At 43.0% G+C, this 13,801-nt stretch overlaps 9 protein-coding genes across 9 annotated transcripts; 4 read left to right on the top strand and 5 right to left on the bottom strand.

Annotated features, from left to right (window-relative positions):
- Positions 1–854: 854 nt before the first annotated feature.
- On the bottom strand, positions 855–1,999 carry V1516DRAFT_708706 (Mis12 protein-domain-containing protein). Its single transcript, XM_066924202.1, has 3 exons — positions 1,678–1,999; positions 1,545–1,626; positions 855–1,491 (listed from the first exon to the last, which is right to left on the bottom strand). The coding sequence occupies exons 1-3, from the start codon at positions 1,929–1,931 to the stop codon at positions 1,048–1,050; spliced, it is 780 nt and encodes a 259-aa protein (XP_066775231.1). The 5' UTR covers positions 1,932–1,999; the 3' UTR covers positions 855–1,047.
- Positions 2,000–2,222: 223 nt separating this feature from the next.
- V1516DRAFT_680652 (40S ribosomal protein eS12) lies at positions 2,223–3,063 on the top strand. Its single transcript, XM_066923125.1, has 3 exons — positions 2,223–2,367; positions 2,444–2,610; positions 2,674–3,063. Exons 1-3 carry the CDS (start codon positions 2,365–2,367, stop codon positions 2,942–2,944), a joined length of 441 nt encoding a protein of 146 aa, XP_066775230.1. The 5' UTR covers positions 2,223–2,364; the 3' UTR covers positions 2,945–3,063.
- On the bottom strand, positions 2,984–4,338 carry V1516DRAFT_680650 (uncharacterized protein). Its single transcript, XM_066923124.1, has one exon. The coding sequence runs from the start codon at positions 4,114–4,116 to the stop codon at positions 3,151–3,153; it is 966 nt and encodes a 321-aa protein (XP_066775229.1). The 5' UTR covers positions 4,117–4,338; the 3' UTR covers positions 2,984–3,150.
- A 102-nt stretch (positions 4,339–4,440) lies between these two features.
- V1516DRAFT_666265 (ribosomal L28e protein family-domain-containing protein) lies at positions 4,441–5,595 on the top strand (the record flags this gene model as incomplete). The annotated part of the gene is made up of 4 exons (XM_066920735.1): positions 4,441–4,452; positions 4,507–4,553; positions 4,628–4,667; positions 4,717–5,595. The coding sequence occupies 4 exons, from the start codon at positions 4,441–4,443 to the stop codon at positions 5,593–5,595; spliced, it is 978 nt and encodes a 325-aa protein (XP_066775228.1).
- Positions 5,596–5,952: 357 nt separating this feature from the next.
- On the top strand, positions 5,953–8,346 carry V1516DRAFT_544870 (uncharacterized protein). Its single transcript, XM_066919190.1, has one exon. It carries the CDS (start codon positions 6,310–6,312, stop codon positions 8,161–8,163), a length of 1,854 nt encoding a protein of 617 aa, XP_066775227.1. The 5' UTR covers positions 5,953–6,309; the 3' UTR covers positions 8,164–8,346.
- Positions 8,347–8,943: 597 nt separating this feature from the next.
- V1516DRAFT_680645 (uncharacterized protein) lies at positions 8,944–9,946 on the top strand. The gene is made up of 3 exons (XM_066923123.1): positions 8,944–9,199; positions 9,255–9,331; positions 9,406–9,946. The coding sequence occupies exons 1-3, from the start codon at positions 9,128–9,130 to the stop codon at positions 9,806–9,808; spliced, it is 552 nt and encodes a 183-aa protein (XP_066775226.1). The 5' UTR covers positions 8,944–9,127; the 3' UTR covers positions 9,809–9,946.
- V1516DRAFT_680643 (uncharacterized protein) lies at positions 9,893–10,567 on the bottom strand. The gene has a single exon (XM_066923122.1). The coding sequence runs from the start codon at positions 10,465–10,467 to the stop codon at positions 9,937–9,939; it is 531 nt and encodes a 176-aa protein (XP_066775225.1). The 5' UTR covers positions 10,468–10,567; the 3' UTR covers positions 9,893–9,936.
- Positions 10,568–11,028: 461 nt separating this feature from the next.
- V1516DRAFT_680641 (uncharacterized protein) lies at positions 11,029–11,965 on the bottom strand (the record flags this gene model as incomplete). Its single annotated transcript, XM_066923121.1, has 1 exon — positions 11,029–11,965. The coding sequence occupies one exon, from the start codon at positions 11,960–11,962 to the stop codon at positions 11,240–11,242; it is 723 nt and encodes a 240-aa protein (XP_066775224.1). The 3' UTR covers positions 11,029–11,239.
- A 129-nt stretch (positions 11,966–12,094) lies between these two features.
- On the bottom strand, positions 12,095–13,733 carry V1516DRAFT_642348 (LIM-domain binding protein-domain-containing protein; the record flags this gene model as incomplete). Its single annotated transcript, XM_066920120.1, has 2 exons — positions 13,193–13,733; positions 12,095–12,988 (listed from the first exon to the last, which is right to left on the bottom strand). Coding segments are annotated over exons 1-2 (1,176 nt in total), but the record flags the coding sequence as incomplete, so codon positions are not given.
- Positions 13,734–13,801: the final 68 nt, after the last annotated feature.

Below are 13,801 nucleotides of genomic sequence, written 5' to 3'. Positions count from 1 at the left end.
GTACGCACAATGTAGTTGCAGTTATGCATTAAATGTCGTATGTTGATAGAGGCATACTTGAGACAACGTTATTGGAGCATATGCTATACAACACAAACGCCTTAGCCCTTACATAGTTACTCCCGAGGATGCCCTCCAAATATCTCAAATATCTTTAGCAGCTCGCCTTCTCATCTATTGCTGCTAATTACCACTGTTCAATCACGCGAAAATGGCAGCCCATCATGGACCTACAAGTATGTTTATCTTTTTGTTATATTACTAGGATTGCTTTGAATGCTTTTGTTCATTTGCGGACTGTTTTTTTTGTCCATAATGGGACCGTTCTTCTGAATCCAGTCGGACCGCGCCTCACAAGCAAGAATCCGACCAATTATCGTCCGCTTATTACTTGGTTCTCGCTAACATAATTTTCATTTCGTTTGCAGCCCTTAAGAGGGATCCAGCTATTGACCGGCATTATAGTAAGTTAAATTGGCTCTGTTTCTTTGCTACTTTACTCTTTGCCTGTATCTGTCGGAATTGGGTAGCAGTCAGATCGAGTTGCGAGGATGTATGTTTTAACAATGTATGTTTTAACAACAATTTAGATATGCGTGAAAGCTACGAGGCGAATTTCAGATGGACTGCTAAAAATCTTCGCTGGTCAGCTTTTCTTCTTCTTGTTGTTCCTGGAACGCTTCTATGGGCTGGATATAGATTTGAGGTACGTAATAGTCCATATGTGTTAAATATAATATCCATACTTCACATAACGTACCAGAATGTCTAACATCCCAATTCTAGGGTGCCATCAATTTCCAGGCGAAGAAGCGCAACGAAAGCATTTTTGAGCGATAATTTCCAGATCGGAACTTCTATATTTAACCCGATTATTTTTTTCAACCTAAATACAGTCGCGTGTTTCTAGACTGAACATATGCCCGACCGATATCTGAAGCCAGGCATATATGCATCATGTTTAGTCCAGCTAATTGCATTTCTATTATTAAAATCAACCTAACTCCAGCCCACTGCATTGTATCCCTTTATCCAACATAAGATTAGTCATTCCAATTTGGATATATCTGTATCTGGAGAGCCAGAAGGGGACCTCCGACTTTCGACTATTACAGCGGCCATTTTCTCGAGATATAGTGCTCGCTCGGATACGTGTACTTGTTCAGGGCGAGAATCTTTGCGTAGAATGATGTTTTCAATCCCTGGCAATTGCAGCTTTGCCTCTGTACTTCGCAGTTTACCCACCTGCTGTTGTATCTGCAACCCCTGCTCGATCAAAAACCGGACAGATTCATCTAAAGGTCCAGCACCTGCCGTATTTTGTAAAAATGCCACGGCACTGTCGTAAGTTTTCAAAATAGCAATCAAATCACGATTTCGCTGTGCGCGTATTGCTAGTTTCTGATTCACATATTCAGATGCGTGAAGTGTTTTGTGCAATGTTCGGAGCCTACTCTCGAGATTGTCGTGAGAGTATGAGAAGTCAATATTCTAGCGTGGTTACTATGACTTTCACCTAAGCGAATAGAATCTCACTAACGTACTTTATGATGCGATAATCTTACCCAGCCATCAGCTACATCGTCTGGAACCGACAAAATGTTCCGCAGCACATATAATTCGAATCTATGCCCAAATTAGTTTCCACTATCACTTCATGCGCAATTCGATCCTTACCGATCGAAATTTCGGTCCACCGCTCCTTCTAGCAATGTTTCCAATTGAGCCGTACCCAATTCTATTTCATCCGCAGAAATATTATTACATGGCGGCGTATTTTGTAAAAAAGATTCAATCGCAGACGTGCATTTGTATAGAATGTTGTTGACGGCATTGATCACGTCGTCAATAAATGCTATTGGCGGATATTCAAGATGTTCAGTAAGTAGAGCCGTAGCACCTGCAGAAACTGCACCAGTAGCTGAAACCATATCTGTTCTTATTAGCAGATAATATAGAATGCTATTTCAAAAGAATCCAGATGCTATATAGTTCTTTCAAACGCGATTATAGGCAATCCTGCGCCGTCCCACGCGCTCCTCTTGTTTACATGGCTTCACATCACGTGTTATATATCCGGTAAGGGTAATTAGATAAGCTACTGTAGGGCTTAAATATAGTAGGGTATTGAACAGTCACATTCGAGCCGCATTTGCAGTTCACAACTGGAACAAACGCCATTGGTAATTGCAATTTTGATGGTTTCTGATGGACAAAAGCTCATCAATTCCAATCCTTACTAAAACTTTCATCAGTTTATTATCATTATCAATTAACTGAAACAGGACTGAGCAGGTCTTTCATTGTATTAGCTTGTCGAAGAAGTCCTCAATTTTTTATTTTTTTCCAAAAGTAATAATAAAAATGGTTAGTTTTGAGAAGAGTCGGAACGGAAGCAATCAAATCGATATTTGAGGCATGTAGACCTAACTGAATTTTATAGTCTGACGTTGAAGATGTTGTCGCTGCCGAGGAGATCGTTGAGGTAGAAGCTTCGGCTCCTGCTGGTGGATTGACTGTTGAGGAGGCTCTTAAGGGAGTTCTTCGCAAGGCGCTTATCCATGACAGTCTTGCGCGTGGTCTTCGCGAAGCCTCGAAGGCTCTTAGCCGGTGAGTCTTCGATTCTGAGATTTGTAATTTGAAATTGGATCAGATCACTAATTTGAAACTTAGTCGTGAAGCCGTTCTCGCTGTTCTTTGCGAGTCTTGCGATGAGGAGTCATACGTTAAGCTTATCGAAGCTCTTTGCGCTGAACCTGAGGAGAAGATCCCTTTGATCAAGGTTTCTGATTCTAAGCAGCTTGGTGAATGGGCCGGCCTTTGTGTTTTGGACCGCGAGGGTAATGCTCGTAAGGTTGTTGGAGCTTCGTGTGTTGTTCTGAAGAACTGGGGCGAAGCTTCTACTGAGCGTGACTTCTTGCTTCAGTACTTCGAGAGCAATTAGAGCTATTCCATGGATTATGGTAGATCAATCGAATATGATATCTAGTTTGTTTTATTGGGGCTTTAAAAAGTACAATGTAATTTTATAATTTCGCAAATAGTACATAGTTCAAAACTGAATGTAAATTTTACCGTAGTAATTGATTTTTTCTTTGAATATCTGAAGATGATAGTAAGAGAATATAGTCCGGATTGCATTATTGTCCGTCAGCTTTCATCATGGGGAGCAGTTAGATCAGTTGCTACATGGCCCAATTTCAACAAACTTCCTTCAAGTGAGACCAATTTTCCTGAAGATTGAAGGCTTTCGACTACAAACTCAAGCTTGCTCTGTCCGATTTTCATCCCATTTTCGTCGATCCAATAGCCGAGGCTCTGCTGGTCGAACAGCGAGCCGGCAGCATCATCAGGATCATGATAGTCGCCATTTTGCTGAGAGTCTGAGATTTCGAGCGAACCTTGGTCATCAAGAGACTGCTGCTCGTCTTCTGCAAGTTGAGTTTCAATGAATTTCCATTTCGGTGGTAGTTTCTCGCGCGTAATACTCGCGTTGAACACGTCGCAGACAAGTAAGCCGACATGAGTATGCGACTGAAGATTGATTTGGCCTTGCAGAATATCTCCTCGTTTTGGGCGCCACACCAAAAAGTCTGCTTCGATCCAAGCGAATGCAAACGGAGACTCACTTACTACGCGAGCACCAGCTTGAGTATCGATCCGAACATCTAAACATGAAAGCACGACGCCCCCAACAGCCGGGTAGTATGTCATGATCAGGGGGTCCAAATGCTGCGCGCGGATGCCTGCAATCGGCGAGAGACTGTACATGGGAGCAATTGAAAGATACATATTGGTTGTCACTCGGTAAAAACATTGTGAGAGCTTCGAGGATCCCAGTACTGCGCTTTCGGGAGTTGATTTGCGCAGTGGAATCTCAGATAAAATGGCCTCCGACACGCTCTCTCTTCGGCGCTGCTTCACTTTACTATCACGAGTCCTGTGATGGTGCTGATGTTGATCTTCATATTGTGGAGGATGATCATTACTGGATAATGATTCGTGTGTAGATTCTGTATACTTCTTGACTTTCCCATTTATTTGTTCATTGCCATTTGCCGACTCTTGCAGACGCTTCCGCTTTCTAGCAGGCGATGTGGAATCTGGTGTCTCCATGATTCTTCATTCAATATATTCTCAAAATATCTGAATCATCAGCGCTTTCTATTCTTTGTATTTTGAAAATATTTTTCAATCTCTATACATTTCAGGGCCTGTTCTGCTTGTGGTCTATATTGATTATCTCTACTATCCAGAACGAGGAAAAAGTTCGTTGGGAGTTCTCACGTGCTGCATCCGAATAAAATTTGGAGAAAAAAAAAGTCCCATTTTTCTGTGAAAATCAACTAGAGCCAAGGCTATCAAAAAGAATATTTTTAAAATTTAGTCGTCGAACAAAAAGATAGTGCCTTGAAATAGAAGCAGAAGTGCATTGAAAGAATGTCTGATGAGGTATGTATTTTTTCACTCAATCAATCTTTGATGAATGACCATTAACATAGCTAGATCGTATGGCAGATTATCAACCAAGACTTTTGTTCTTATAAAATCAAGTATGTTGTGTAATTGTATAGCCGAATTATAAATATGGCGCAAACTGGTGAATAAGGTGTATTGACATGAATAGGACCCCAAAGGAGCAGACGTTTTGCAGAAATGAATACAACGTGAGTTGGTTCCCTTTAGGATCTGCATGACTGAACTAACAGAGTTCAGGTTACTGGCTTTTGTACAAGACAGTCCTGCCCGCTTGCTAATTCAAGATACGCGACAGTTAGGAATGTAAATGGCCGGTTGTATTTATATATGAAGACAATCGAGCGTGCTCATACGCCTTTAAAACAATGGGAGCGGATCCGGTTGTCTCAGCAATATACGGCGGCACTGGCACAGATTGAAGAAAGACTTATATATTGGCCGAATTTCCTCATCCATAAATGCAAGCAGCGTCTGACCCGTCTAACTCAGGTTGCTGTTACAGCACGAAGACTAGCCCTTAAAGGTCAGGACGAAGAACGACGAGTTGTTGCAGTGAAAAGTAAGGTCGCTAGGAGAGAAGGCGCGAGAGAGCGAAAGGCGCTGGCGGCCGCGAAAGTAGAGAAAGCTATCGAGAAGGAGCTATTGGAACGGTTAAAGAGTGGTGCATATGGCGATAAGCCATTAAATGTCGATGAAAACGTATGGCAAACAATCATGAATAATATGAGACAGTCAGAGGATGGAGTCGAAGACGAAGATGAAGATGAAGCGGACGAAACCGAGGATGAGGATGTGCAGGATGAAAGGGAAGCAGAGATTGAATTTGTCGAGGGTGACGACGACGAAGATAATGAGCTGGTCGAGTTGGAAGATATTGAGGAGTGGCTTGGAGCTGATGTCGCATCGGATGAAGAATTTTCAGAGGAGGACGATGAAGATGAAGACGAAGATGAAGATGAATACAGCGATAATGTAGCTCCAATTGCTAAATCTTCGAAAAGGAAGCGTCAATCGGAGCCTACAAAGACCCGGAAAAGGACTGGTCCTCGGGTTGAAATTGAATATGAGCAAGAATCTACTGCTCGGGAAACTTCCTCATTGGCAGATACTTGGTAATGGTCCCATTTTTCGCGCCTTTCATTTCACATATAGAACTATTTCGATTAGAAAGTCATTGGTTGGGTTTTGCATATATTTTGCTTTTGTTCATGGCTGTTTAGTGTTCACTGTCGTTTTGAGTTATGAGATCATCCAGATTTGAAGTTGAAGGAACTGGTGCCGACCCCTGAATATTTCTGTTTGCACGTGAATTTCCGAGGAATCCTCATTGTACGGAAATAATTGATTAGAAATGGATATGGAAGTATAAAATCCAAGTGCTGAGGTCATATAATCGTACATTCTCAATATTACATAATAGCCTTATGAGGATAAAAGTAGAAAAATCTGGGATAGTCATTGAGATAGAATTTTCTCAGTTTGGAATCCGCCTAAGCAGACGCGCCGCCCAAAAATAACACCTCGACCGGAAACGCGTCTTCCCAACAGGCCAGATAGTCCTAAATTAATTTAGCAATTCTTTCGTACGGATTTCGGCATAGCTTGCTCGACATATTCAGGTTTTTCAGCATTTTCAGCAGTTCGACGGTCCGACAGAATATTAGAATCATCCTTCTGATTGGTGTTACTGTGACCAGGTCGATTCTAGTTGCGGCTAATTTTTGACTTGTTGAAGACTGCTGTATATTGAGGGCCGTCGATATTAAATTAGTATTGAATCAAAATTGGGTTGTGTCTTTGAGATAGATAGAGGGAGCTGAAACGCCAGAAATGTCGATAATCTCGCCTTTGATCTCGCTTGCAGTTTCTGAAGTCCGACATCGATTCCGGCAGATTTCAAACGAGGACGCACAAATGACTGCACAGAGCGACAAAGATCTGCACGGGCAGAATCTGCGCGATACAAGAAAGCTTGCGGTTGCGAACGACGAATCCGCGGAATATGCTGACGATGAAAGTGAATTGCCGAGCACCGAAGATCTGTCTGCTTCGACCAGTACTGAGTCAGTAAGGAAGAAACAGCGTAAGCAATCCGGGCAATCGAAAAAGCATCGTCATCACCCCCATCACCACCACCACCACCAGCGACGTCAAAGAATTTCAAGACAAAGAGAAATTCAGGTTATGCGAGATGGTGTCAAAGTGGAGTACAGCGACCGGGTAGCAATCAAATGGGTTGAATCTGGTCTGATTGTGGGACTACTGTCTCGAGCAGCGTTTCATAACTGGGCCACGGTAATCGATAATATCGAATTCCTTGCTCTGTGTTCTGTAATTATCTCAGCGGCGCTGATTTTACAACCAAACAAATGGATCATGCCGTCCGTTCTGTATGTCTACTTATTCCCTAGTGCGCTCACTCTGGCAGATTATCCGGAATATTTACATTTGAACATGCTCCTTGCTGTCTGCTCGTTGCCGATTGATGGAGTTTTACTTTCGTGCATAGTAATGGCTCTGGCACCCAATAAACCAGAGATCTATTTCCTTCACGCTTGTTTTAACTCTATTGTTGGCGACCTCACAACAACAAGTTTATCCTCTACTGAGACTACGCTCGCTGCGACCTTACTCGTGAATTTATTTCTCAATGCGCAAACGCCGGCGATGATGTGTCTACGAGCATTCATTTTTGGCGGTGCGCTAAGTCTGTGGCCTGCTATGCCGCTGATCAGACGGATTATGGCAGTCGCAAAGATTCCTCGCTATAGGCGGACGAGACGAGCGGTTTTAGAGCGGAGGGCATACTCTGTGGCAGTCTACTTGGTGTTTGTCCTGAATGTGGCGGTTATTGTGCGCCCATATTTGGCAAAAGATCTTGGTGGGAAGGATCCTTTGATATGGCTCTTAGAAACCTTGCTGCTTGAGGGCCATGCCAGTCGGACCCGACTCGGGATGTTGCTGTATTGGTCGATTTGGATGGCTGTTGGCATAACCTGGATCCAGCGGACAGCAGATAGCTGGACTTTAGACATGCGCCGGAAAGTCTGGCATGGAATGGTCGTGGGCATGTTTCTCGTAGGCGGCGTTGGCTGGGATGCCGAGTTCACTGCGCTGGCGCTGGCTGTGGCTTTGACCGGGTTTTTGCTCGCCGAGTTTGTGCGTGCTACAACATTACCCCCGTTTGGACCTATGCTTCAAGAAGCACTGCGGAAGTATACCGACGAGCGAGACAGTTGCGGTCCGGTAGTTGTGTCACATGTATTTCTGCTTCTCGGTATCTCTCTCCCGATTTTCTGGGCAGGCTCGCCTGCTGGTATCGTGTGTCTTGGTTTTGGCGATGCGTGTGCTTCGATAATCGGTCGTCGATACGGTCGTATGCGATGGTTTGATTCTCGCAAAACTGTCGAGGGTAGCTTAGCTTTCGTAGTTGCTGCGAGCATTGGTCTGGGACTCTCAAGAATCGCAATTTCCGGCAGCCAGAGCTTAACTCAACCAATAACTGCTCCGATGAACGGGGACATGGGAAGTTGGACGTCAATGATAATTGCAGCGACTGCAACAGCCGTGTTGGAAGCTACAAGTGGCATGAATGATAATGTCATAGTTCCCGTGTATATGTATGTTGCGTTAAGAGTCTGCGCCGGAGGGACGATGGACAGGGTCATCCAACAAGTCTTGTGAATTGTACTATTACTGCTATCATTTTTATTATTGTCATTGCTGTTATTCTTACTATTTGAATAATTATGACTAGAATTAATTACCAGATGCGAGTAAACGAAAATGGACTGAGTATGTGTCTACGCAAATATGGAGTATGATATTTCAAAAAATTTCCTGACCGTGGCATAAGAGTAAAATGATTTGTAATTTCAGGATGAGTTGAATGCGACCGCTTTCTGAAAGCACTAAATATATTAGCAGCCAAATTGGCATTCTTGATCTACTTGGCTTTTTGGCTGGCATTCTATTTCCAGCAAAGAAACGAGATCTGTTTTTTCGGAGTACATGACCAAACAGGTCTAGAACTGGAGCAAAGACCAACGCTTAACCATCTATCATTATCGTGTTATTACATCCTGTCGAAGAAGGACAAATCGCAATAGCGGTTGCTGAATATCCAGCGTGAAAATCCTGTAGAAAGGGCACGATTGGCTGCTTGGCTGCCCTGGAAACAATGTTTTTAACATAAGTTTGTTTGGATTGAGTGAACAATACAAACTTCTGCAGTTGCACTTGACTGGACAGTGTATGTCTGCAGGTTACAATTTCCTTATTCGGCAATTCAAGTCGCACCATACTTTTATAATCTATGATTTGATTAGAGCTATGATATAGCATTTACAGCGATAATGATAGTGATAATAATAATAACAATAGCTTATTATAACAATATATTAATCATATAAGCTATGTATAATCAATCCATTTGCACAATAGAGCTCCACTTACCCCAAACAAATAAACTTCGGGCGGATTTGCACCGGCCACTGACAACAGATAGTCAACTCGGACACTATCTCTCTCGAACAGACACATATTTCATTGGAGCAGAGTATTTGATTGCTTATTATCTTGTATCTTTATATTAGTATTCAATTGCATTGAATTGTATAATATATATATATATATTATATATTTCATAATGGCCTATTACTATAAACCTAGCAAGTTTGTGGTTTCCTGGCTGCTAATCGGCGCTATTCTTGTTGTCTGGGTGAGTCTGGAGACTTAATTGAGAATGAGGTTCGAGACTAATTGAATTCTGTTAGGATGCCACTTACTTACTTTTTCGCCCCTTGTCGTTCCCTGGCGGCAGTCTTCACTGGATTTGGTCTCCTTATGAAGTGTAAGATATATCATACTGCGATACGTGTGTATCATTCAACAAGGTTTACTAAACATACAATCAAATGAATATAGATATATGGAAATCGATTATGTGTATGGATTACCTGCATTCGAGGATGGAAATGGATTTGCAACTGGTCAGGCGATAATCAATCTATTTGAGTCGACGATGAACTTCATTTTTGTCTACACGTCGTTGTTTTCCAGCAATAAGTCGCTCCGTCTGGCCGGCGCATTTATCGGACTCACGGGAGCCATGTCAAGTTTCTCGAAGACTGTGCTCTATTTCTTAACTGAGTATTTTTCCGGCTGGAAATATGTTGGTCACAACACAACCATGGATTTCTACACTCTTTATATCCTACCCTCCGCTCCTTGGATTGTATTCAATTTATACGCCGTGTACGAGATTTCCAATGACCTTAAAAAGGCGTTGGTTGCCTATCCTGATGAGGAGATCAAAAAGACCCAGTGATCTGCGAATAAGAAATCCCGCCAGAGTGTTCTATAATCTAAACCAGCAATGTTGGAAACTGAAAGCAAAAAAAAGTGACAAGTGTAGATTAGTTTGAATGTTATTGATATATTGTAATTATATATAATTTATAAAGCCAAAGTATACGAGTACTCATCCTCAACGTTCTGCGAGATCCACAACACAACACAACTTAACATCAACATTCCATTACCGATCACGTTTGAGATACCAAAATACAGTGTCGGCCAAGGATATTGCGGCACAATGTACTTTAAAGTAAGTACGACAATACTGCCTGAAAATCCTCCAGCTAGCAGCGCAAATCCCATGAATAGCACTAATCGCGCTCTCCAAGCAACGCCCTCACCACCGTACGAAAACGAAGCATCATTTGATAACCGCGCCTTGTCGATCGAGTTGATCACAATGATTCCGAATATGGAACAGATTCCCGGAATCCAGTCCACAAACGACACATGTATCTCAGAACCGTAATTGTAATGCCGTGAATAGATCGCACTATCCATGAAAAACCAGAATCCGAGCGAAAACAAAGCCCCCGCAAGATAAACGCCGGCTGCTCTCACATGTGCTGACGAGGGCAGCGATGGCAAAGGAATCGGAAATCGAAATAGTTTTGGGCCCTGTGACGACATGACTTTATATATTATTCAATATATTTAGTGAAAGATATAGTTAAAATGTATCTTAAAGGTTGAATAAATAATTAGTACTTAATTATTGAGTATCTCTAGTGTTTTCATTATGGACTCTTCTCATCTTCGCTCCGTCAATCTCCAAAAGCGGACTATATCTCTACAAGGCCCATGATTACGTTGTTTCACTTCTCTCTTGTACTTGATAAATCAGAAAGCGGATCTAGATAGATCCACATAAACCAGACAGATATTTGTATGTATGAGGACTTCAAAACAAGTGTTCGTTTTGGTAAATAAATATCCATGCAAAAATTTAATTTATTATAAGCTACTTAGTTTTTTACACCGAGATCAACTATCCGGAATCAAGCACTATTCTATTATACGCAGGACTGCACAATCCCCTAACTTCTCTTGTAAAACTTGCTATGGTGAGGTTGTAGTGACTATCTTACAAGGAATGTACCATTCTGTTATGCGTATACATAAATATTTACGTGAAACTGTATCTCCAAATCATATCGATATCTTTGATGAAAGATAAACTAATATTTATATTCTCATGTATTGATAAATTTACATCGTAAAGATTCAAGGCTTGACCAGTTCAAACAGAGTTTATTTTGTCTCTACATCAATGCAGGAATTACTACCCGCCAACTGATTACTAGATCATTATATCCAGAATACATAATCGTTGTACTAATATACATAAATCAAGTACATCCTCAAAAGACCCAAATATAGAAACAAACACATAACTAATTAACTAACTACCATTGATCTTGGTTCGCTTCACTGTCTTGTTCCCCAGTGACGGGCTGATGCGCGACCCCAGTCCTTCGTCTTCATCTTTAATGCTGACCTCTGCGGATCCCGGTAGCGTACCTGGTCCATCTCCAACTGTTGTCGAGTGACTCAGCATGGAGCTCGTGCTCGGTGCGTTAGTCATTGTTCCATTATTCGATCCGACCGTTAATCCGCCATTACTACTTCCTCCAGTGGTATCCCGGCGACGCTTATTCGCCATTCTAGGGCTAGATACACTCGATGATGGCTGGCTTGGAGGCGGCGTCGTGGATAAGATTGGCGAACCAACTTGTCCTTGGATAATATTCTGTGCGGCAGTATTTGAAATCGACGACACGGAACCGCCTTCTTGTAGCGAATTCAAACCTTTCATATCTTTTCCAGAACTATTTCCGGTCTCATCCTCAAACTTCCCTAGATTCTCATCCTCTGGCTTCTCCATTTCATTGGCTTTCTCCATTTTCATCGAGGGCGACGCCTGCATACTACTTCCGCCTTCACCTCCTTTTTGATCCGTTTGGTGCATAGCAACCTGCTGAGCTAACTGTTGAGCTTGCTGTTGATGAGCTTGCATTAATAAATTGCGTTGCTGTTGCTGCTGATGCTGCTGCTGCGCAAGTTGTTGCTTCTGCTGAATTTCCCGCTGCCGCATCTGTAACTGTAACTGCTGCATATCCTGCATCTGCATCTGCTGTTGCTGTTGCTGTTGGGCTTGTAGCTGCATAGCCATCTGCATCTGCTGTTGTTGTTGCTGTTGTTGTTGTTGTTGTCCTTGAGGGCCACTTGCACTTCTAACTTGTTGTTGCTGTTGTTGTTGTTGAAGCATAGCTTGGTGCATCAACATTGAAGACTGTGAAGCACTAATTGTACTCACAAACGCCTTAAACGATTGCAACGGACCGGCAGAATTATTAGGCATCAAATAAAACGGCACTAAGTCACGCATTTGTGCCATGACTTGGGTGATTTGCAAAAATCGAGTCAGGGCATCCGTAATTCCGAATCCGTTGACATTCGATCTCGCAACGAATAGAGGAAGTTTGTTCTCTGTGCGATCGCTGGACGTCTGCTGTAGCTCTTGGACCGCAGTCATTGCAGCTGCTCGGGAAACATATTCTGCATGTTCACGCGAATGATATTCGAGGCTCTCTATTTTGCTCAGCGGATTCATGAATACCCGAAGAGATCCATGCGAAACTACATGCGAGTTGCCTGTAAACCAATAGATCATCGTCGCTTTTACACATTCAACAACATGGATATCGGGACCCATAAAAATCTCCCGTGGATTCTCAGGAATAATCTGAACGCGAACTACTCCATCTTGAAAAAGTGTATGATAATACCGAGGCAAAGCTGTGATTGGCACGTCATAATGCTTGGGTTGCTGATCCACTGCATTCACAACCGTATATTTCATACTCCCATATTCAGCAAAATATTCGGAAACAAATTTACGCCAGAAATCAAGATCTCTATGTTGCTCTGTTCCCACAGAGAGGTTCTCACAAAACATGAGCAACCGCATAATTCCACTCATCGGTCTTCGCTGAAGTGCAATATCGTTCATTCCGCCCATACCTTGGACGGGTATAGGCTGTCCTTGCTGTAACTGCTGTTGCTGCCCCTGTTGCTGCTGTTGTTGTAATTGTTGTTGCTGTTGTTGTTGTCCCTGTTGTGGTTGTGGTTGCTGCTGCTGTTGCTGTTGCTGTTGCTGTTGTTGTAATTGTTGTTGCTGTTGTTGTTGTCCCTGTTGTGGTTGTGGTTGCTGCTGCTGTTGCTGTTGCTGTTGCTGTTGCTGTTGCTGTTGTTGTTGCTGTTGTTGCTGCCCCTGTTGCTGCTGTTGTTGTAATTGTTGTTGCTGTTGTTGTTGTCCCTGTTGTGGTTGTGGTTGCTGCTGCTGTTGCTGTTGTTGTTGCTGTTGCTGTTGTTGCTGCTGTTGTTGCTGCTGTTGTTGCTGCTGGAGAAGATGTTGCTGAGCAGTAGCAGAACTAAGTTGCATTCCCGCGACAAATTGCGTTGACATCATTCCTGGCGGTAAGCGACCCATTCCCTTCATCGGGACCTGTCCCATCTGTGACTGCGCTCGTTGAGCAAACTGTTGCATGGCTGCTTGCTGCTGTTGCTGGTGGAGTTGCAGCTGTAGCTGCTGTTGTTGCGGAGTCTGACCTGGTTGGACTTGTTGTACCGTCATGGCGCCTTTGCCTTGCGGTTGTTGCAGGCCTGGTTGAGCCTGCGTTAAATGATGCGGGACAGGAGTGGTCTGTTGAGGTTGTGGTGTCGAAGGAACAGGCTGTTGAGATATCTGTGAAACAAGGTTCTGCGCTTGTGGGGTTGGCGGATGCTGCTGTTGCTGTTGCTGCTGCTGTTGCAATTGCTGACCGGGCTGAGTAGGTTGCAGCTGCTGGCCTGATTGACTTGATTGCTGCTGTTGCTGTTGTTGTTGTTGTTGTTGTTGTTGTTGTTGTTGTTGTTGTTGTTGTTGTTGTTGTTGTTGTTGTTGTTGTTGTTGTTGTTGTTG

Source organism: Lipomyces oligophaga (genome assembly GCF_038497815.1).
Source record: "Lipomyces oligophaga strain CBS 7107 unplaced genomic scaffold V1516scaffold_8, whole genome shotgun sequence".
NCBI lineage: Eukaryota > Fungi > Ascomycota > Lipomycetes > Lipomycetales > Lipomycetaceae > Lipomyces > [Lipomyces] oligophaga.
The sequence above is the reverse complement of the archived record's forward strand: the minus strand, read 5'-3'. Positions and strand labels throughout refer to the sequence as shown.

Excerpts from the sequence above, each read along its gene's own strand:
- V1516DRAFT_708706 (XM_066924202.1), bottom strand. The coding sequence starts at position 1,931 with ATGGTTTCAGCTACTGGTGCAGTTTCTGCAGGTGCTACGGCTCTACTT. Across the intron at positions 1,627-1,677 it reads GTGGACCGAAATTTCGATCG|ATTCGAATTATATGTGCTGC; the intron begins GTAAGGATCGAA and ends ATTTGGGCATAG. Across the intron at positions 1,492-1,544 it reads TAAGATTATCGCATCATAAA|AATATTGACTTCTCATACTC; the intron begins GTACGTTAGTGA and ends TAACCACGCTAG.
- V1516DRAFT_680650 (XM_066923124.1), bottom strand. The coding sequence starts at position 4,116 with ATGGAGACACCAGATTCCACATCGCCTGCTAGAAAGCGGAAGCGTCTG.
- V1516DRAFT_680645 (XM_066923123.1), top strand. The coding sequence starts at position 9,128 with ATGGCCTATTACTATAAACCTAGCAAGTTTGTGGTTTCCTGGCTGCTA. Across the intron at positions 9,200-9,254 it reads GCGCTATTCTTGTTGTCTGG|GATGCCACTTACTTACTTTT; the intron begins GTGAGTCTGGAG and ends GAATTCTGTTAG. Across the intron at positions 9,332-9,405 it reads ATTTGGTCTCCTTATGAAGT|ATATATGGAAATCGATTATG; the intron begins GTAAGATATATC and ends AAATGAATATAG.
- V1516DRAFT_680652 (XM_066923125.1), top strand. Across the intron at positions 2,611-2,673 it reads GCCTCGAAGGCTCTTAGCCG|TCGTGAAGCCGTTCTCGCTG; the intron begins GTGAGTCTTCGA and ends TTTGAAACTTAG.
- V1516DRAFT_680643 (XM_066923122.1), bottom strand. The coding sequence starts at position 10,467 with ATGTCGTCACAGGGCCCAAAACTATTTCGATTTCCGATTCCTTTGCCA.
- V1516DRAFT_544870 (XM_066919190.1), top strand. The coding sequence starts at position 6,310 with ATGTCGATAATCTCGCCTTTGATCTCGCTTGCAGTTTCTGAAGTCCGA.